Here is a 22,147-nt window from a genome sequence, read left to right as displayed (position 1 = left end):
CACCCCCAGAATTCACAAACAGGGGCCAACCTGTGTTTAGTCCACAGCCAGAGAGCTCTGACGTGCACGTGAAGGAACAGTCTTCTCAGAATGGCTTCAGAGTGTGCTGCCCTGGGGTAAGCAAATGTAGGCAGAGGGGGGGCCCATCTAGTAGAGGTTGTCCTGCACATGCTCCATGATGGTCTTCAGCCCCAGCCAGGTCTCCTCCGCAGTGGGGATGATCTGGTCAGCGGGCAGGAGGAAGCCATAGTGGCCGGTGTCTCTCAGCTCAAAGGAAAAGGCGTACTTGATGCCGTTGTCATACGCCCAGTCCATGCTGCTGCCGCTCGCGGGGTCTGCAAGTCAGAAGAGGAAACACCTTTGAAGTCCGGGATCTTTTTTTTTTTTTTTTTTTTTAAATCATTCCTGACTGCAGGCTCAAACAGGGGTGGGGAAAGCACCCAGGCCTCGGGTGAATGGGTGGTGGGAATTTCACTGGGACTATAACCGAGAGGAGAGAGCATACATTGCACAAAAATGAAGAATGATGTAAAAATATATATAAAATTAAAAATATAATAAAAAATTTAAAATAAAAATAAATCATTCCTCATCATTGCTTTTTTGCCTGTTTTTAAATGAAGTCCTTTGAGGCAATGCTGGTTGACAGCACTGTTTACGGTTTAGCGGGATCAGTTCACAATGTAGTCATCACACCGAGCCCAGCACCAAAGCACCGGGCTGCTTCCATCTCAATCCACTGAGGCCCCCGCTCCTGCCTTTGCTCTCCCCTCTCCTCCGCCTCTCCCCTCCCGGTAGCCTCAGTTCTGCCATCAGATTACAAGCGTTTGTTTTTGTCTGTTTCTTTGCTTTGCGTTTTATATTCCACATATAAGTGAAATCCTCCTGCCTTCGTCTTTCTCCTTCTGACTTATTTTGCACAGCATCATCCCTTCCAGTTCCATCCAAGCTGCTGCACACTGAAGCCCAGCGTCTCTTGGGGTTAGATGAGAAGGGGCCAGGAGCTCTGCCTGCCACTGATTCCCAGGGAGCCAGGCCTCTTCCTACAAGTCATCAGGCCTGTGACACGTGGACAGGAATGGCCTGGCTCGCCTCCCACCGTGACAGTCTTCACTTACCTCAGGCCAAGAGATTTTAAATCTTCATTCCCACCTTGTCACTAACTCACTGTGCAGATCCCTGCAGGTCACTGCCTGGGGGGGCAGCCTTCAGAGAGCCCAGAGGTCCTTGTCTCCTGGCAGTCTCGTCCGGTGCAGCGCCCCCCACCCCGCCTCCCGTGAGTGTAGGGCAGCTGTGGCCCGTGTAACTGCAGGAATGGAGGTGTGCCACCTTCAAGGCTAGGTCATAAGAGCTACTGTGACTTCACCTGGCTTTCTCTTGATTCTCTTGTTCTTTGGGAAACCAGCTGCCATGTTGCAGGACACTCAAGCAGTCCCATGGAGAAGTCCACATGGCAAAGAACTGAGGTCTCCTGCCAGTCATCAGGACTCACTCACTGGGCGCCTGAGTGAACCACCTCAGAAGCCCATCCTCCAGCCCATATTGCAGCTCTGCAAGGCATCCCTGTGACCCAGCGAGAGACCCTGAACCAGAGTCGCCCAACGAAGCCACTCTTAGATTCCTGGCCCATAAACTGCATAAGAAAGGAATGCTTGTTGTTTTAAGCTGCTAAGAGTTGGATGACTTTTTACATAGCAAGAGATAACTGATACCCAGAGAAAGAAGCAGAGCCCTTGGGACTTCCCTTGGCCAAAAGGCTGGAGGAAGACAAGACGGGGGTCCAGTTTTCTCCCAAACTCTATGAGAGCTGACATTGGCCCATTGTGCAAAGTGAAGCTGAATAATGCAATGATGAAATCAACCATGATCATTGTTTACTGACCATCTACCACGAGCCAATTGCTTATCCTGGAAACTTTACATGTATGACCTCATTTAATCTTTAAAAGCCCAACAAGGTAGGTGTTATTGTCCTTGTTTTACAGATAAGGAGATCCAGGTTCATACAAATGTAAAATGGAGGGCTAGAATTTAAACCCAGGTTCTTTTGATGAGGAAGCCCAGGCTTTGTCCAATCTGCTTCTAGTCCATTCAGTATATGACATGTCTGCTAAATGAAAATGGGGGTCCTCTTGTTTTGCCATCATTGCTGAGAGTTATTTCTCCTGATACCATTCGTGACTTTTCCTAGAGGTGCTGCTTCCACTGAGATAATGTGCTCCCTGGGATTACAGATCAGACTCTCCCATATTCTCTGGGATCCTTGTATTGTTCCCACAGCCTTTCTCTATTCTAAGAAACAGATGCCAGAGGTTAGTAGAGGTTATTTACATGGGAAGCTTAAGTACAATATTTCAGGACACGTTTGAAATCCAGGAAGGAGGCACAAAGGCCTCAGCTTGAGCAGTCCAAGAGATCAAGTTCAAGAACTTGGCTTTATTTGTGTTCCTGCTCAAAGTATAGCTATTCTTTTTAATTTTTTTTACACAAATGGGAATATACTATGCACAGTGTTCTTTCCACACAGTCTTTTTTCACTTAATGTTTGAAAATTATTACTTATTAGCAAAGAAAGATCTCGTTTAATCTTCATTCATTCCAGGACCACACACATTCCAATGTTGGAATGCATCGAATGTGACTGACCCAGCACCCTAACTGTAGATGTCTTATTTAGAGGCCACCAGTCTTTTATGAATATTTTTAAATTGCCATCCTGACCACTCCTGATTGACCCATGGGCCAAAACAGCTCAAAGAAGCTGTTTCCAAGCCCTTAGTAGGTCAGAATCAGTGAAGTGGAGGAGAAAGATCTGGTATAGACAGGTGGCCTCAAAGCCCATTTCGAGCAGGAGACATGAAAACTCTAAAAAGCAGATACCAGAATTAAAGTCACAAAAGGAACCTGGGCTATTTAGCACAGAGATCAAAGTTCCAGAGTGACCAGGCCCTTCAGACATTATATCTGACATTCACAAGGCCCCTCAGCCCTGAAAACAGGCCCTTAAATCTCTTCTACATGCTTTGTTTAAGAAAGCAGAAAAGGTCACCTTCCTAGTGGTGCAAGGGGTTAAGACACAGCATTATGAAGCTGTCCACAGCCACTGCAGCATGAGTTCCATCCCCAGCCATCCAGGGAGGTGACCCAAATGGTGCAGCAGACCTCTCCTGACTTGCCTGCTCCTCCCTCAGCAGTGCATTTCAGCACATCTGCCTGTTCTGTTCCCCACTCTGTCTCTGGTGACTCCTCTCACCACCCATACCTCTGGCCTGTACCCCAGTTCTTGTATGCATAAATAAATAAATCTTTAAAACAAAAAGGCAGGAAAGTGTGAAATCCATTTTAGAATGATTTTTATCTAAAATGCTAATCTAAGAAAAGGTCCTACACTTGAAGGAGCAAGCATCAGCTATGTATGTAGCACAGGCGTGCACTTACGCAAGACTTGATTAAATTTTTGGAAAGGAAGGAGGGCAGACAAAGCCTAGAAAGAATACACAGATGGGCTTTCGCAAGAGCCAGGAGTTTTTATGCTTCCTGGACAACACTCAGGGGTGCTTCCTCCTGGGGTTGGCGGAACCAGACACCTATCTCTTGATTTTGGCATCGTTCACATGGGGGAGGAAGATGTGTTTGATGTGGGAGGACAAGACCATTCTTCTTTAAACTTGTGTTTGACCCAAAAGCCAGGACCCCGGTGACCCACAAAGATCTTCTGAGAGGATCTTTGGCGCCACAAGGCGCCAAGCCAGTCTTTGGAGCTCTCTTTGGTCCCTATTCTGTTCTGACTAATTAAGCAGGAGGTGGAGAAACTCTCCTGATGTGTTTGTTCTCTGAGGAGTTCCCATTTAACCAAACTAATAATAATAAGCCATGAATAATTAATGGATTGTTGCTGCAATTAGCAACACAAACACCAACATCATGCTAACTGCTCTATGCAGCACTTGAAACAGACAAGAGAGATCACAGTACAGAAGGCCCAGGAGGTGGGATGGAGAGTTTTTGTCCCTGAAAAGGAAGACAAGAGAAAAGCTAGTTGAGTGTGAAGCAGGTAGGATGGGAAAGGGAGTTGCAGTTTGGAAAAGGAGACACTAGAGAGGGAAAAAAAGATGGTAGCTTGAAAGGGGTCAGAGCTGTGCTCCCCATGTTTGTATTTATATTTCCCATTTATCGCTAGGGTCTTGGAGAATGATCATATTCTTCAATATGAGCTTTAAAATTAGGGAACTAGGGCCTCCCCGGTGGCACAACGGTTGAGGGCTGGGTTGCAAAGCTGCCCGCAGCCTCTGCAGCACCAGTTCGATCCCCGGCTGCTTTCCGGCCACAGGAGGAGGGTCCCACATGGGGTGCAGACCTCTCCTGCCGCCCGCTGCTCCCCTCAGCAGTGTACTTCGGTCCTTCTGCCTGCTCTGCTGCCCGCTCTGGCTCTGGTGAATTCTCTCACCCTCTCGTGCTTCTGACTGTACCCAGTGCTTGTATAAATAAATAAATAAATCTTAAAAAAAAAATAATTAGGGGACTAGAAAGATCTTAGCAGGAAGAAGGTGAAATGCTCAGAAGACGATGAATGAGACACCAAAACAGAGGTATTTCCTCAAGATGAGGTTGAGGTTGTGAGTAGTGAGACTCAAGGCCATCTTCGGGTTTGGGATCTTGCTAGAGTTGTGGGGTTTCTTTAGTTTGATGCTGACCATGTTTGGGAACACCCCCTAACTCAGCTCCCAGCCGCTCTAACACTTGTTCATTTCTGAAAGGAAGGTGAGGGAATCTCTCTCAACCCCTCTCCCACCACCTCTGTCTGCCACTCCAAAGGCAAATGATGATTTGAGGAATTTTTGATAAACGATGTCAAGGTCTTTAATGGACGATAAGGAACACAGACACTACCAGGCCGATGGGGCTTAACTCGTCACGGGCACGTGATAAACAGCAGGAGAGTGGTGGTGGGGATATGGATGAATGACTGCCTGCAACAGCTATTATCACACAGGCATGACATAAATTCAGACCACTGTTAACAACACAAACAATCACACAAATGTAGGAAGTCTAACTTGCAGTTCGTTTCCTGCTCCATTGCAAGTTTCCTCTCTAAGTGTTTTTCTAAACAACCAATAAATGCAGAGTACTTACAGACAGTGGTGCAGGTAGGACCCACATGGTATTCAGTGCCTGACAGGGAGGCCAGAGCCGTGGCCGCACGCCTTGCCACATCATCCTAGGAGGGGGGAGTCAGCAGAGTGAGAAAGAATGGATCCCGCAGCCAGACATTCCTCAGCTGTTCTGCATGCAAAGGTTTGGAAGATCCTCAACCCCTCCCCTGATTTTCCTTTCTGGTCTCTTCAACCCAGAACCAAGACCTGACTATAACATGAAGTAAATGCATGTTTCCTCCAACTCCTTCTCCCAATGTGTCCCCAGGTCTTTACTTCCAGTTTGGGGAAAGAGGTAGAGATTTGTGGGAGATAAACCCTCAAAATGCATGTGCCCTGCATGCTCAGATTGGATGAGCTGTCTTCAAGCTCTCCAAAGATCTGGGGGACTGCTCGCCAGCGCATAGGAATTTCGTAAAAGCACCACCATCATCACCTCTGCCAAGGGAAGACCAAGTATGTTCAAGAGAAAACTTTCTGAGAGTTGAGTGTTCCCAGAGCAGAGGCAGACAGGCCACCATATATGGATGTGCGCTACACAGGGCAACTGCTTGAGACCAGAATCTAGGCCACATCCAGCCACAAGTCCTGCATCTGCCAGAAGCTTTGTGGCTTAGCTATGGCTCTGGTTAGAGGGGCACATTAACTCTGACCAGCACTCAGGGAGGGGCCTGACCTCAGATGCCAGCCCTGCTCTGGTCAGTCCATCCTAAGTGCCCTGTCACATCCCAGGGTGAATCACTGCACATGACACAGAGCACCTTAGGCTGTGGCCCATACCCTTCTTCAGCACCCCTTTACCCTGTGTGGGGAGCACATGCCCCTTGCCCACCAAAATGCCTCCCATGGTTCTTGGCATGGGTACGGTTCTTGGAACTCACAGCAAACACAGTACTAAGGGGCTCCCTCATTATAGGGAATGAAGACTGGACCCAGGATGAAATGCACCCAGGCTCCTGGGCATTCCCTATAAGACTGTAGAACCACCACCTTGGCAGTGCCCGGGGGTAAACGAAGGCAGCCACCACTCACCAGCTCTTCAGCATCTGGGGCCTTCTTGACCGTGTACCCGTAAGGATACATCAGCAGCTGAGAGTAGCTGTGAATGTCGATGAAGCATTTGAAGTTCCCGTGGTTCTGGATGAAATCAACCACTGATTTCACCTCCACTTCTGAGTTGACACGGGGTCCATGGTACACTTCGGAGCAAGGGTTACTACTGGCGCCTTCTCCTATGGGGCAGCCCAAACAGAAATGTAAGTTCACAGGCCAAGAAAACAGAAGCTCAAGGCATTTGACCCAGAAGAAGGACAAAAAGTACTGGCCACAGGCAGGCCACGCTAGATGTGCCCCCCACCCCCCACCAGGACCTGGTCCACGGGTGTGTGTTTCATGGGCAGGGCACAGAGCAGGGACATCGGATCTGCACATTCAAGCAGGAAAAATGATAGGATTCCTTTAAATGGCTGGAGTTGACCTTGTATTGTATCACTAACAGTTGTCATAAATAATTAATATCACACTTGACAATGAGTTGAAATTAATAAGTATGCTAGATAATTAATATGAATACCAATTAATAATGAAAATGACTCCATTTATTCTGGTGTCAACTCATTCTCTTGGTTCAGATGTTAATGGCCAAGTGCTGCCAAAAATAATCTATTGTTGTGGCTAAAATCTCTTGATTATTTGACAAGTATTTAGAAATATTGCCTTCTGTATTACTTCACAGTATAGCTCCCTGAGGTCTCTGGTGTGTGTGTGAAACCACCCCATTTGTGGGAATAACTGACTTAACTTTGATGCCCTTGGTTCCCACATTTGTATCAGCTCCTTTCCCACAGTCACATTATTTTCCCCCAATGGTTTATGTGGTATTTTTATGCAAGTTGAAGAAGTACATTAAGAACAAAACAGCAGCTCAGCTGTGGAAGAGTGAAAGAGAGCTATTCGGATTCAGAGTGGGAAGGTGAGTTTAGATCCTAATCAACCATAAGCTCTTGAGTTGGTCTGAGCTTCAATTATCTCATTTAAGATTATAAAATGCACTCACTGGGTCAGAAGAATAGTAAGATAATATATGGGAAGTAGCTGGCATTGTTGTGCAGATGATTTTTAAAAAGTTGCAACTAAGAACCCAGCTCCCCTAATTCCCAGCCTCCTTCCATGACATTGAAGGGCTGAGGTCCATCTGTACCCAGGTGAGTGACCTGTTCAAGTTTAACCTTCAGGAGGTGATCTTGCTTGTTAGGATAATAGTGGAAATTGCTTGCTTCTGAGTTGCTATCAGGAACCCTTCAACCCACCAGTAATTTACCCTGGAGAAGCTGGGATGGCCAGGGAATAAGGAAGGCCTCTGAAGGTTATATCAAAGACAAGGATGGGTTTTAAAATATTTCATTCTCTCAGGAAAATAGGAGTTGCTCAACCATTCCCCCTCAAGCCCCCCCCACCCCCATCCAAATTTTTTTAATCAAGACACGAGATACAGAGATCATAAGGGATTCACCCAAGTTGTTCAATGAATTGGCAATGGAGCCAGCCTGGGAATTAGCAGCCAACTCTGAGCCCCGTGAGCCAGGCTGCCCTTGTAGCCAGGTTTGAGAACTGTCCCCTCCACCTACCTGCAAAACTGGCGTTCCAGTTTCTATTCGCATCAACACCAACACAGGAGCTTCCAGGATTTACAGACCGTGTCTTCCTCCATAATCGATTCTGAAAATCCACCAAGGAAAAGACAAGCGTCCAGACACAAGTCAGGGCATGGGAAAGGCAGAGGTTTTCTTGGGGGGTTGATGAAGATGAGCACCGCAGAAGGGGTTTGGGAGGCTCATCGGGGCTCCAGCCCTCACTGACGAGCAATCTCCTCTTGTCTCCCAGAGAAAAAAGGCTTCACACTCTTGCTTTGAGAGAGAACAGCAGCCATATGCCCCAGGAGAGCTTTATAATGTGTGAGCTGGGGTGGTGCTCCCTGAACCCACTGATGATATTTTTCATAAAAGTAGGACAAACACACAACTTGCACCTCAGTGACCACCAGAGCACCAGGACATGCACAGCAACTGTTTTATTCTTGCCTAAAAAATTCACCTGGATCAAATTAAATCTGAAGATCTGATCACCAGTGAGTAGGAAATTGGGAGCAAGGGAGCATAAATGGCCACAACAAGGAAGTAGTGGGGCAGGTGCAGACCTGGGGACAGTCTACAGGACACACGACTCAGTTTCTCCAACAAACAAATGACTTAAAAAAGCGCCTGTGGTGTGGGGTGGTGACTATTGTAGAAAAAGAGTCTGCAGAGCCATAGCAACCAAATGCAGGTGCGGACTCTATGGAGACCCTGATTTCAACAACTTGAGTCTTTAAAGATAGTTGGAGGAGTTCCATTCACTTGTTTAAAGCTGATAGCAGTACAGTGTACAGCATTTGTTTGTTTTAATTATCATCAGAGATGTACACAGTTTTGGGTGAAATGTCATGATGTCTGGGATTTGCTTTAGAATGTGTGGGAGGAAGAGAAATGAAAAGAAGTGGGTAATGTGTTGGTAATTGTTCGAGCTCCATGATGGGGAGTTCATGAGATTCTTCTAAGAAAAATAAATTCCCTGGTGAGTCTCAGGTCCAAGAATGACCAGGAAGTGAGAGCTTAACTCAGAACATGCACAATTGTGGGCGTTTCCACCAAGGCCATACATATTTTAATGGCAAAGCTAGGAATTCAATAAACAGGTCTTAACTCTAAGCCTGTCAGCATTGCGGTCTTACTCACTTTAGTTTGCGTGTAAACATATCCATCAGGATTGGCCACAGGCAACAAGAAAATATCCACTTTCTTCAAGATGGAGGTGATGGTTGGTTCCTTCCCGTAATCAGATACAATCTAAGCAGAGACAGCGAGCTTGTGAGCTACGCCAGGGTGGGCTGCTGAGCCCAGCATCTTCCCAAGATGCTTCCCAGGTCTGGAGCATCGTCCACCTCCTCCACCCCCAGGCCTCCCAAACAGGCACAGCTCTCTCTGCAAAGCCCTCGGGCATTTCAAAACCTGGACAACCAGAACTTCAACTGCAGTGAGTCCTGGGCTGCCTGCCTTACTCTCTCCAGCTGCACGTCATAATCAGTATTAGGAATCTGAGTCCCCAGGCAAAGGCCAGGGGCTCCTCCACACTTGCTACCCCGCCTCTCCCAGTGCTGGCTTAAAGCAGGCCTCCCAGAGGGAGAGGAACAGAGCTTGAGGTCCCTGAAGGTCTGGGACCTCAGGGCTGGCTTGGAAGGGGCTGAAGGCAAAACTGCTCTGGCATCTGCTCGGAAAGCTCTGGTGCCTTTCTGAGGGCTGACTGTGAGTCTGTTTCAGGTCCACCTGGGCGGCTTCCTCGTGGCCACGAATGCTGACGGCCACTTAAGTGACTAAGTGACTGGGGGCACTTAGTCAAAGTACAGAGCATCTTCCCACCTTAGCCCCTGGACCCAGTCTCGTGGGGTGCTTCAGGGGCCCCGCAGGCCCACCAGAATTCTTGGCTAATACCAGGCGACATGACCTTCCTTGCAGTCCAGATGGCTGTGGCCTGTGAGATCCACTCCCGGGAATGGATGCCTGCGTTCAGCCAAATGGCCGGCCGCCTGCCGCCTTCTCCAGTGCTGAACTGTGGAAGGAAAAAGAGGCCAGAAAATGACCCTCTTGCCTGCTTCTCCACTCACCTCTCATCTCCCCAGCTCACCCCTATTCATTTAATCCATTTAAGATAATTCAGAGACCAAATGTTCCTAAGGGCACCATCTATTAATTGGGCTTCTCCGTGACCGGGAAGCTTAATTGCTTGGCTGGCGGGGCCCAGCGGTGAATGGGGCAGCTTGAGCTGCTCCAGGATTGGAAGCAAATGGAAGGGGAAAACAATTGCTATTGTGAATGAAAATGCCAGTGTGATTAGAGATAATATTATGCCTCTTGAAAGACCTCAAATGGTAATCCAACAGAGAGAGACAGCAGAGTGTATGAGCCAGCCTGTTGGAGCTGAGGCAATAAAAGAATTCCGTTTTAAAATGAAGACAAAGGGTCTTCACTATCTCTCTTTTTAAATGGCATTTAATGAATCTGGCTCCTGCATTTGAGTGTTGGGCCCTCTTGGGTCAGAGCGTGGTGCTAATGAAGCCAGGGTCCCCATCAGATTGGCAAAGAATCTAAATTTATGTTGAGTATTTTAGAGCAAACAGCTCGGTGGTGAATCTCCTCCTGCTGCTACTTTAACCATTGCTCTAACCCAGGTACTTCAGGGTTTATAGGAAGCTAAGAACTTGACAAATTCTTCGTTGTCCCATGGTTTCTATCTCCAAATTCCTTTTTATTCATTTGGCTGGATTATTTTTATAATTTATGTCACTGCCATAAATTCTCTACCTCCTTGGCCAATATAGACCAAATCTGTTAGAAATATCTGGAAATTAAGCTGTGTGCAGCCAAGGATCATAGGCTGGGTTTAAAATTACATCAACTCTAAAATTAGCTTCCCAGATTGCTATTCCAATAAGTACCCCTAAAAGAGGAATAGAACTCATAGACCTTTCCAATTTGTCTTGCTACTTCCAGAAGGTGGGAATGAAGGAAAAAGACTACAGCCCATCTGAGAGCTTTCTGGAATATTAACCACACCCCCTCACTTGCCCCTATCTTGCCTTTCAATCAAAAGTTATAAAGGGATGTGATCTTTCTAACTTCCCTCATATCAGGCAAAAGCTGGGACTCTGTCAGATCAAATTCAAACCCGGGAAGAGGATCCTCCACCACACTCTCCTCCCTGAAATCAAGGTCTTAAAAAGCTGTCTTCTCCAGAAATCTGAGGGCTGATGCCTGGACACAAGGAGCCAGGAGTCTGAATCCAGTCAAATCCTTTGAACTGCAAGGGGCCTCACCTTCAGTACATACATCGGCCGTTTCTCAAATGAATGCCCAATTTCTACCTTGTTCACCAAGTCGGGAAATTCTCTGGCAATGCTGTCCATCTCTTGGTAAATCTGAAGAAGAAAAAGGGCATCCGCAGAATTTTTGGAACATTGTTCTGTTCTGAATAGGTATCCTCAAACTCTATCTTGTTGATCTTAATGATTTCTGCCAGCCCCCTAGCCTTGGGGTTGATCCTATTGTTGGCAGGGGATGCTTATTTTGATTTTGTGTCTACAAATTTCTAGAGAGCAACATATCTCATTTGCCCACCAAATTAGAGTCCACCGAACTAGAGTAGTAGGACTTTGCACCATCCTGGACTGGATAATCTGCAGTGGCCCAGTTTAGACAAGGTTCTTAAAATCTGTGGTCTCCAAACCTTTTTGATCACTTTCTCCATCCCTGGAAAAATAAAACCAGCATGCACTACACAGCATGCACATACATGTATACACAGATGTGTGTACATATACACACTACTACACAACTACATATACATATGTAGTATGTACACAACTACATATACACACTACTACACAACTACTACACTACTACATATACACACTACTACACATACATTATCAAACAAAAATTGAAATAAAAATGGTTGCATTAATAATAAATATAAATATGTGCAGAAATATAAATAGAGATTGTAAGTGTTTCTTCCTCCACCCCATCTTGCTTACACCCTGCAGCACAGCCACCCCATTTTGGAGATGATTCTTCTGAAGGCTTTGAAAGAACAAGTGAAGTAAATCATGGTTGCGAATGCTTCCATTTGCTTTCAGTCAAAAAAATAAATATAAAAAGTTTGATTTAAATAGAGTTCATGCATCTTAGTTGCACAAACCTTTTGAGAGTCAAGAGAAGGAAATAAACAAATTTATATTTAGACCTTAAAATTGAAAGACACTTTACAGAGGCGGAAAATGTGCAATCAATATAGAATAAAATCACATTTAAAGGGTTGATCAGACTTGTAGTCAATATGGTGGATTGAGCAGAAGCCAGAAACTACCTCCCAAATATATAGGCAAGCCAGATAAAATACAATGAAAATGATTCATGGTCATCTTTCACAGCCAAAAACAAAAAGGGGGACCTGGGGGAAGGGGTGGACCTGCAGGTGCCATAAATGAAGAGGCACAAAGCTAGCAGAGTGGAGAGCAGAAGCTAAAACCCCAGGATCAAATTTTTGCCTTGGGTGCAGAGTGTAGAGGCACGGGACCCAAAGAGCTAGGACCGGAGAGCTGGGAATCCAATTCCGGCCATGAAAAGGGGCCTGGAAACTTTACCCACTGACTCTAGAAAGTGGACCAAAAGCCAGATGGCTGCCTAGAGCCATATGAAGAAAGAGAGACCCCCAGGAAAAGTACCGCCAAGTCATGCCCAGACAGGGGGTCCAAATCCACACCACCAACATCAGAGGAAGACTCACAAACTAAGAAAATAACGGCACCCGCAACCACACACACAAAGGATCTGAAACTAGAAACCCTGGCAACGACAAACATGACATTCCCACAGGAGACCTAAGAAGGCCTAATGGTTCTGCGCTCTTAAAAGCTGTTTTCAGAAAGAACTGAATTGATCAAGCCAGGAGGGAGACAGTACACCAACCCACAGCCAAAGCCCTTGCAGGGAACAAGAGAAAGGTGTAAACCAGATGGCAATAGCACCTAAAGCCAGAGAACAAGCAGGTGGGTGAGAGAGGGGGGCGCAGGCAGGTGAGGGGATAGAGTTTCTCGAGTCCTGGGTGACATTTGCAGCTGGTTAGCTCAGCTAGGAAACCCATGTTAATGAGCTAACGTCATGGGTTTGATCCCTGTGTGGGCCCTGAGCTCTGCTTTTGTCCATGGCCCCAGACTGAACTCCTAACTTTATCCAGCTGTTTTGCAGATGTATGTCACTGGTCACAGAGGGATCAAGGGGCAGTGCGGTTGGAAGTGTACACAATAAACAAAGCTACTGACAATCATGGGAAAGGAGTGGAAATAGTTGGTGGACCTTTGAAATAATCCCTCATCTAGAAGGAAAAACAACCTAAAGCAGATCCCTTGTGCAAAGCGTACCGGAAACACCATCTTTGGATATAAAGAACCTGTATGGGGAGGGTGTTCCTGAGCTAGTAGAGAGGTTCCAGGCTAAGGAAGAAGACATTGAGGGACGTAAGGGTACTGTATTGTATGTGGTACAGTTCCATTCCACAGCCCATCTTGGTTCCTCAAGTCCTGGCATCAAATTAAATTATTCTGCTGTGCGTTTTTCATTTGAAGGGTTAGCTTACCTTGAAAGTCAGCCATCTGCATAAAGTGGTTTCTAACTAAACACAGCACCAGAAGGCATTACGGAACAAATATATGTTATAAGCAGTCATGATAAATGAATGGAAATATTTGGTTAACCTTGGAAATAACCACTTGTCTACTTTCCTGGAATAAGAAACATTTTAATCTGGTTGAATAAAATACAGGGATTATGGTGGGGTCTAAGAAGGTTGAATTACAAGGACTGAAAATGATTGCAGTTATTTCATGGTTTTCTTTAAGGGGCTGCTGGAGCAAAGAAGGAAGCATGTGAGAGAAACTGTCTGTTTGTGTTTCACTGTGCTCATAGATGTGGGTCGGGTTAACCCCCCAAAACTAGAAAGGGAAGAAAATGTGCGCACAGAGTTTGATTTTTTGCCCTGTAAAAGGGCAGATAGTGTCCCTTTTACAAATGGAAGGTTTATGTCAACCCTGCAGTGAGCAAGGCTTGGGCATCACTTTTCCAACAATGCAATAAAGCATTAAAATATTTTTAATAAAGCATCAACGTTTTTAAAAATACATAATACTATTGCACACTTAATAGATAATTCTATAAGCACTGGGAAACCAAAACAATTGTGACTCACTTAATTGCAACATTCCCCTTATGGCAGGGGTCTGGAACCGAACCTGCAGTATCTCCAAGCTGTGTCTGCACACATGTTAGCCCCCCAGTGAAGGGATATTTGTGCTAAGGACTAATGCCGCCTGGATAAGGAGAGGGGTTGCAAAACCCAGATGCCCTTGATCTTAACCTGTTTTGAAACACTTACAGCTTCCAGGGAATGGTAGGCCCCATAGTTGAAGTAATTATTGCTCCGTTCTTGCCCTTCATTGTGTTGCATTTCTTTATCTTCATCATCTAAAAGGGCCTAAAACAGACACAGCAACATCAGGAAATGATCCGCTGGAGGTTCTTGTTTTCACTGTATCTTGGCACATGGGCTGGCCAAAATGGTGGCACCCTGGGCATGCATACCAAGCAGTGCCAATGTCAAGGTGTCAAAGAGGGTCAGATTTCTTCCACAGATCTATAAGAGCTTACTTCTTGGAGCCCAACAATATCACCCCATTCTAAATACACTTACACCCTGGAAGTAACATATGTGCTATTTGGTTATTCTGTGCTATGAATTCTCTAGACATCGGCCCGCATCTGGTATCCAGTGCCTCTGACATACACAGCTTGGGAAACCATTCAGAAACAAAGAAATTCTTATAACCACTCATACTTTGAAGGTTCCTGGCAGATGTGTGTGACATGTGAGGATGATTAATAAGCTCACAGCTGCTCACGCCATCAGGAAACTCCCGGGCCAAATCACCAATTAGTCCATAACCCACCTCGGTGAAGGAGAGAACACGAGCCAGACTCTGTCCTGCTGTTCAGCTATAGGTCGCGAGGCTGGTGCCTGGCTTGGGTGGTGATGTCCCTCTGCTGGGTGACATCCCCCTTTCTAAAGGAGACTTGCAATCACCAGTCTCCAGCACCCTCCCACCGCCTCTGTTCTCTCCTGACTTCAAATAAGAAAATGGAGAAGACTTAATAGATGTGAAGCATCTACGATGCAGCAGGTACCGTGAGACATTTCACGTACAATTAATCCTTAATCTTCTCAATAAAGAGTACAAGGTAAATACTACGATTACCATTTTAATCTATGAAGAAACAGAGGTTCAAGGGCTTCATTTACAGCTTGTTCAACGGCTAGTAGTTAGCAAACTACTAGCTAACTAACGGCTAGTAGTTAGCAAAGTCAGGATTTGGTTCAAAAGGTGTCCTTCCTACTACATGTTTCTCTAAGTAGTCCTTGCACTTTGCTGTCATATACCTCAGTTTCTTCATCTGTAAAATAGAGACAGATAAGAACAGAACTTGAAAATGTCTGAGGTCCATTCTGGCTGTTTGGTCCTATGCAAAGCTAGTGAGGGACCTTGGCCTACCCACCTGCAGGTCTTCAATAGTCACTGCATACTCTAAGCCCTGGGACTTCAGGAAGGACTTGACTGGTAGCAGACTGACAGATGGGACCAGGACATCTACAGGACGACTGACAGTGGTGGGGGCTTGCCAGAAGTTGAGCTGAAGAAAATAGAAGTAAAGGCAGGTTAAAGGACAGTTCAGGTGAAAAGCACACTGAGTTCATTCTTCTAGAACAATTCCCAAAAGCCAGAGTGATCCCTGAGGGATTGGGTTCTGCTAAGGGAACCCACTGCCTGTTTCACAACTGTGTTCAGTTGTGCCTACCCAGCAGATATCAGCGTCAGAGGAGTAAGAATCCAGGATAGATAGAAAGACGGAGCAGAGGACCAAGACATCCCACCCTCCGCCCCCTCCCCAAGACAGCACATCTCCCCCTTTGATTCTCTATCAAGGCAGGTGGAAACTCTTCAGGATCGACACTGCTGGTGGTGCCAGGGTCTTCTCCACCACAGCTAAAGATACCCAAGAAGACTAAGAAGAACCAAGTACCTTAAAGTTGTTTGAATTCACTAGCTCACTTAATTTGCTCAACTCGTCTCCACTTCTGATGTTAATCCTAAAAACTTGGTCCCTAGAGGAAAAAAAAAAAAAAGCAAAAGAAAATGGTGAGCTTTCAGTTGGCAAATAAGCCCAAGCCTACTATCCCAGACATAACTGGGCCGAGTGAGAGGAAACGGTCTAGTCTTTGGTTATAATGTATAGCCATTAAAAATAAGACTACGTGGCAAATATGAAAAAGTGCTTATGGTATAACTTTAAAGGAAATATTAAGTGAAAGAGCAGGACACAGAATTGTATGTATGCCATGATTACAAGGATGGAAAAAGCAGATGCATTGGAAGAAAAACAGACAGCGGAAACACAGCGAATGCTGACAGCGCTGTGCTCAGGTCGTGGGATTATGGACGACTGCCTTTTTTTTTTCTCCCTTGTATCTGTTTTCTGTAATGTGGTCATATTACTTTATAATGAAAAACATATATATTTTTGCAGAAAGGAATGTTCCTGAGTTACACGCAAAGCTAACTCAAGACATAAAGAAGTATTTCTTCACTGTCAGGAGCTAGGACAAAAACTGGCTGAACATCCCTGCTGGAAAGAGCTAGAAAAGAGAGCAGACCTTGCAGCCTTGGCGGGTAACTGTCTACCTCTTAGCAAAGAGGGGAGAGGCCGGGTGCTTTCTCTGTGCTAGCCAGGTCCAGACCCCTAGACAGTTACAAACACAAAATGACCAGGGTGCTGAGGCTGAACTTGGGATTCAGTCTCCCGCGGGGGCCCCCTGAGCAGACCAAGAAGGGAGCCGCCAGTCTTGAGCCCCCTTTTGTTGTTTGTCCTGCACTTATTTTGCAGACACCATTTAGCTTCCATAGGAGCGGCAGGGGTAGAGGCCCCTGAAGTCCTGTGTGTGTGGGTGGGAGAGGCCAAGCCTGAAAAGTCCCCTTTGTGCTTTCAGCCGGCTCAGGGAGCCAGGGGAGCCATTAGGCCGTTGCTAGGTGACAGCCCAGTGAATCTGCACTCGACGCTGTCACATGCGTCATCCCTTTGACAGGAATGAATGCGGGAAGAGCTGCCGGAGAGGGCTGTGGGCTGAAGGACCTGTTGACAGAGAAAATGTTCTGTCACAGGGAGCTAAACGTGCAGCCTCACGTGGCAGATGAGCATCTCTTCACAGACAACCAGCCCTAACCAAATGGACTCTCGGGGCTTAACTTTGTTCTGGGAGGTTCTGGAGGACCTCCAGGGGGGTCTCGCCCAGCCCCAAGGAGGCAAGGTTCATTGCAGGGTTGCATCTACTGCAGGTGGCAGAGCTGGGGAAAATGCCAGAGCCAATGGATCATTTTCTCCCAACTTAGTTGATCTCCACAGGGCTGGAGGGGGGCAGTAAGCTGCACCCCATGGGTGCTGGGTGTTGCTGAGGCCATAGTGGAGAAGTCATTGGATAGGCAGGTCTCAGTCTGAACCCAACAAACTTGCTAGGAGTTGGGCTTCAGCCCTGAGGAGATGGGGAGCCCAACCCCACTTCCCTGACCTGGGTTGGCAGCCTTGCCAAAAAGGGCCGGGTTTAAAAACAGAAGTAAAATCCTTACCCCTGGCGGAGTACCAGGGCCCATCTGCCAACCTCGTGCTCTCTCACAGCCCACCCCCACCTCCAGGAGAAGGGGTGTCTTAAAAAATGAACATTCTAGGGCCTCCCTGGTGGCTCAAGGGGTTAAGCACCGCACTATGAAGCTATCTGCAGCCTCTGCAGCACAAGTTCCATACCCGGCCGGCCAAGGAGCTACCCACATGGCACGGCAGATCTCTCCTGTCTCGCTCGCTGCTCCCCTTAGCGGTGTGTTTCGGTCAGTCTGCCTGTTCTGTTCCCCACTCTCTCTGGTGAATCCTCTCACCCCCCGCACCTCTGGCCTATACCCCAGCTCTTGTATGCATAAATAAATAAAATCTTTTAAAATAATAATAATAATAAATTTAAAAAGGAACGTTCTAGAAAGCACCTATGCATTGGCATCTCTATGGCAAAATTAGGCATTTGGAAAGTACAACAATCATAAAGGAGAGGAGGGAGAAAACAGAAAATTTATAATAAAAAGAGAATGTAAGAAAACGGAGGGTCTAGGAGTAAAATCACGTTACACATTCACCTACAGCACGTGTTTTACTTTTCCCAAAGTAGTAACTTGGCGACGGAACTTCCATACTCCTAGGCACAGCTTCCAAACTCCTGGGTCCATAATAGTGAAATGCTGTGATTCTAACTGGCCCAGAGGAGGATGAAATCCACAGCCCATTTCATCATGCCTGCACCAGCCCAGCCAGAGAAGACACATCTGGAGCACGCAGAGTGGCGGGGCAGAAGGGCAGGCTGCCGTGTGTCTCTCCTCCGTCTCTCCCTTGGCTCCAGTCTCACCGAAATCCCCAATTCACCCTGGACATTGTCCTTCTCTGTGACTCTGCAACTGCTGTTCCCTCCACTGCCACATCCAGCCTTTTCCCTTGGCTGCCTGACAATCTCCCCCCAGGCTTGAAGACCAACTCCAGTCACCCCTGAAGTTTGCCCTCGTCAGAGGATGCAAAGTTGGGGATAGGGTTCATTGGGGGCTAAAAAGTGGGCCAGGGGGCCTCCCTGGTGGAGCAAGGGGTTGAGCACTGCACTATGAAGGAATCCACAGCCTCTGCAGCACAAGTTCGATCCCCAGTTGGCCAGGGAGCAACTCACATGGAGCAGCTGACTTCTCCTGTCTCACCCACTGCTCCCCTCAGCAGTGTATTTCAGTCAGTCTGCCTGTTCTGCTCCCCACTCTGTCTCTGGTGAATCCTCTCACCCCCCGCATCTCTGACCTGTACCCCAGCTCTTGTATGCATAAATAAATAAATCTTTTAAAAAAAAAAAAAGTTGGCCGGTGCATGAGCCAGTGTCTAAGATAATTCTCATGAACGTAAGTCCACCGATGCCTGAGAGCAGAGAACCTATGTAGGTGACAGGTGAAGGGTAGCCCTGGCCCCCAATGTCCTTGTCTGCTTTTGGGAAATGCCTCTCCAGGCACTGAGAGTGTGGGTGACCAGAAACCACCCAGCACCACCATCCAGAACTTCATTCCAAGACCGCAAGCTCTTTCTGAAGGAACACCAGCCTGGGCCGGGGGCTGTGTTGGGCCTTGCAGGATGCCGTGTTCACCCTTCCTCTGCCACACTGGTGTTCTCAGAGCTCTTCTGAACTCTGGCCTTTCCAATACCCAGCTGCGGCCAGCCAGTCTTGGGGATCCCCTCTGACCCACTCTCACACCTGCCCCGACCTTGGACAGTCAACAGTCACCTTGGAGCCATGGCTCTGCGTCCCCTCTGACCACGCAGGCAGCCACGGCTGCGCCTGTGCCTTCTCCCCTGCAGCCCCGGCCAGGCTTGGCGCCACCGCAGCACTGGAAGACGGTTTCACAGACTCAAAAATGCCTGCCAGCTACTACTAATGCCACAATAATTCCGCAACGACTTCCTGTTCTCCGCCTGCCTGGCACTTCTGGACATCCTCACCACCATTCATCTCGAAGCTGACTGAAGCCCGGGGGGAAGACACCAGCAGAGCGCGAGAGATGGGGGAGGTAGGTGCGCTGGGTGGAAGGAATGGAGTCTTGGTGGGGGGAGACCCCATCCTCTTCATCTCCATCAGCACTGTGCCCCCTCCAACCAACCTGTGTCCCTGAAACCTCAGGGCTCAACTTCCCTTTGCTTTAAAGCTCACCAACCTGGGTATCTGGGACACATCTATGAACCCCAGGAAGGATTCCACCACCTTCGCTGGGTTCCTTACTACGGAGTAAGAACAGTATCATCAAGGATGATACTATTGGTTAAAACCATCTGCAATTAGCTCAGGCACAGTGCTCCTGCCGTGTACACTCCAGGGCCCGGCCCAGCTGTCTCAGCCCAGGTGTCTGCCGCATTGTAAGAGAAAACTGTATCCTGAGAAATAAAGATTTTTCAGCCACGTGAATAGCTGCAGTGGGAGCCTGACAGCTCCATGCATCAGCCCACACGGCAGTGAGCATAGTTATTACACACCTACTGCTGAGCTGCCTGTGGAAAAATCTCCTTCCCTGGCCACCTGCTATGCCTAACCCCTCTGAGCTATTTGGCAGCAGAGGCCAGGTGTGAACAGAAGTCATCACCATAAAAATTACTCAATCTCATATAAGTAATTACCTCAGTAAACAACCTCAAAGTCCCTTTACCCAGATAGTATAATAGAGAGTAAACTAACAGAAAGAGATGGACTAGAGATACAGGACTCGATCTGGAGATTAACTAGTGTATGGCAGAAGGGTGTGGGTTCTGCATGCTGAGTTCCAGCTCCCCCGCTTACAGCTAAGTGGCCTTGGGCAGGTTTCCTAACCTTTCCAAGCCTAAGTTTTTTCATGTTTAAATTGAGGAAAATAACACCCTAGCCCGGTAGAGCCTTGTGTGATCCAAAAGATAATGCACATGAAAGCTCTTTGCAAATGGCAAAGCATTATGCAGTAATGAGTTATTAGAATTCAGTCCTCTAGCAGGGCACCCAGATATCCTTTCATCTTTCCTACTTCCCCAATATCCTCTCTGCAAACCTCAAAGCATTCTGTGTAAGGCATGTTGGGCAGGTACGTGCATATCCACAAGAACGCGCATAGCCACAAGAACGCGCACGCGCGCGCACACACACACACACACACACACACACACACGGTGCAGATGTGTCTTTGCTTGTCAATTTGCACAGCGTGGCTACGCAAAACCTATCAAATCTCCGTGTCCCAGATGTCCGAGAAAGCGCCAGCCCTACTAAGCAGAGCAGGTCACCACTAACAGAGAGGTGAAATCAAAAGCCCAAGACCCAGATTTTCCTCTAAGCGTGGCAGACATTAGAAACAAATGCTAGAAACAAATCTAGCAATCCTGGGTAATTCACAACATAAGAGTAAGAAAGTAAAAAATGTCCTGGAACTGATCTTACAAGAACTAGGAAGAAGAAGACCTGGCTGGAGATGAGCGAACCAGAGAGGGACCACTTAGGGAGGGACCACCTCACCCTGCTACACAGATAAAAAGAACCTCAGAGAGAAGTCACTTGTCAGGGGGGAGCCAGAGGCCAAGCTGGGCCAGGGGCCCAGGTGCTTTTTCCCCAACCACTGAATCAGTTGTTTCCAAATCCCTTTGGCTCCTGCCTCCCTGAACTAACCAAAACATAATAAATCCAAAAGAACTTACCCGAAAAACTTTTCTCGGCCACAGATGCTGGGCCCAATAAGGGCCACAAAGAAGAGGCTCCACTTCATGTCCCGGGAGTGTCAGTCATGCCGTGGCTGAGTCAAGCTGTGGTTATATAGAGATTGAGGCAGACTCATACTCTCAAAAATGCAATTCCCAAACACTCTTGGACGGTGACAGTACCTCAGGCGGGCCACTACCTGTAGGCCGTTTCCATTCCTTCTGAGTGATCAAGATCAAGCCAGTGCCGAGAGGAACTTGCTCCTCAGGCTGGAAAAGTCTGTGCAAAGGTATCACATTGCTCATCAATTGGTATCTAAATAGTGTTTTTTGAGCAAACAGGGAAGGCCTACAGTGCTGGATGGAATTTAATCTGCTAGGAGAGGCCAGGGGATAACCCATGATGGGGCCTATCTCTAGAGTAATAATAAAGTGAAGACTGTCAAAGAAATTCCACGCCACTGTCGAGACCACAGGCTGGACAAGCCAGGTCAGAGAACTTCACCAGAGCAGGCCATGGGACAAGGGTGTGTGGCCTCTGGGATGGAGCTGACCTGTAATTCTTATGACTCCACTCAGAAAGGAGACATATATGAGGTAAATGGTATAGGAAGACTAGGTAAGTACGAATAAATTATCAATTTTCCTTGGGGCCTGAGCTGAAGGTTTAATAGTACTACTAACACTTTTGCTAGACTTGGAAACTGGTGTCCGTTCCAGCAGATTAAGTGGATGACATTCTTGATCTAATAGTCCAACACCTTCGAGTCTGTCCTGTGGAGCCCCAAATCCCACAAGCCTCACAGAAGCCTGTCTCAGGCTTGATTGAGGAGAGCTTTTTTGTTTTTGTTTTTTTAAAGATTTATTTATTTATTTATTTATACAAGCACTGGGTACAGTCAGAAGCGCGGGAGGGTGAGAGAATTCACCAGAGCCAGAGCGGGGAGCAGAACAGGCAGAAGGACCGAAGTACACTGCTGAGGGGAGCAGCGGGCAGCAGGAGAGGTCTGCGCACCA

General features: G+C 47.2%; 1 protein-coding gene across 2 annotated transcripts; it reads right to left on the bottom strand.

Moving 5' to 3' along the window:
* Positions 1-117: 117 nt before the first annotated feature.
* On the bottom strand, positions 118-21,198 carry CPA4 (carboxypeptidase A4; the record flags this gene model as incomplete). Of its 2 annotated transcripts, XM_084230186.1 has the most annotated exons (11): positions 118-335; positions 5,137-5,221; positions 6,189-6,388; positions 7,784-7,874; positions 8,930-9,040; positions 9,696-9,800; positions 11,065-11,166; positions 14,181-14,279; positions 15,356-15,490; positions 15,881-15,962; positions 21,131-21,198. In XM_084230186.1, the coding sequence occupies 11 exons, from the start codon at positions 21,196-21,198 to the stop codon at positions 148-150; spliced, it is 1,266 nt and encodes a 421-aa protein (XP_084086312.1). In that variant the 3' UTR covers positions 118-147. The 2 variants fall into 2 exon arrangements, with proteins under 2 accessions (XP_084086312.1, XP_084086313.1); XM_084230187.1 differs by lacking the exon at positions 14,181-14,279.
* Between the last annotated feature and the right edge of the window lie 949 nt (positions 21,199-22,147).

Source organism: Talpa europaea (genome assembly GCF_964194135.1).
Source record: "Talpa europaea genome assembly, chromosome: 3".
Classification (NCBI taxonomy): Eukaryota; Metazoa; Chordata; class Mammalia; order Eulipotyphla; family Talpidae; genus Talpa; species Talpa europaea.
This window is presented reverse-complemented; position numbering and strand designations above follow the sequence as displayed.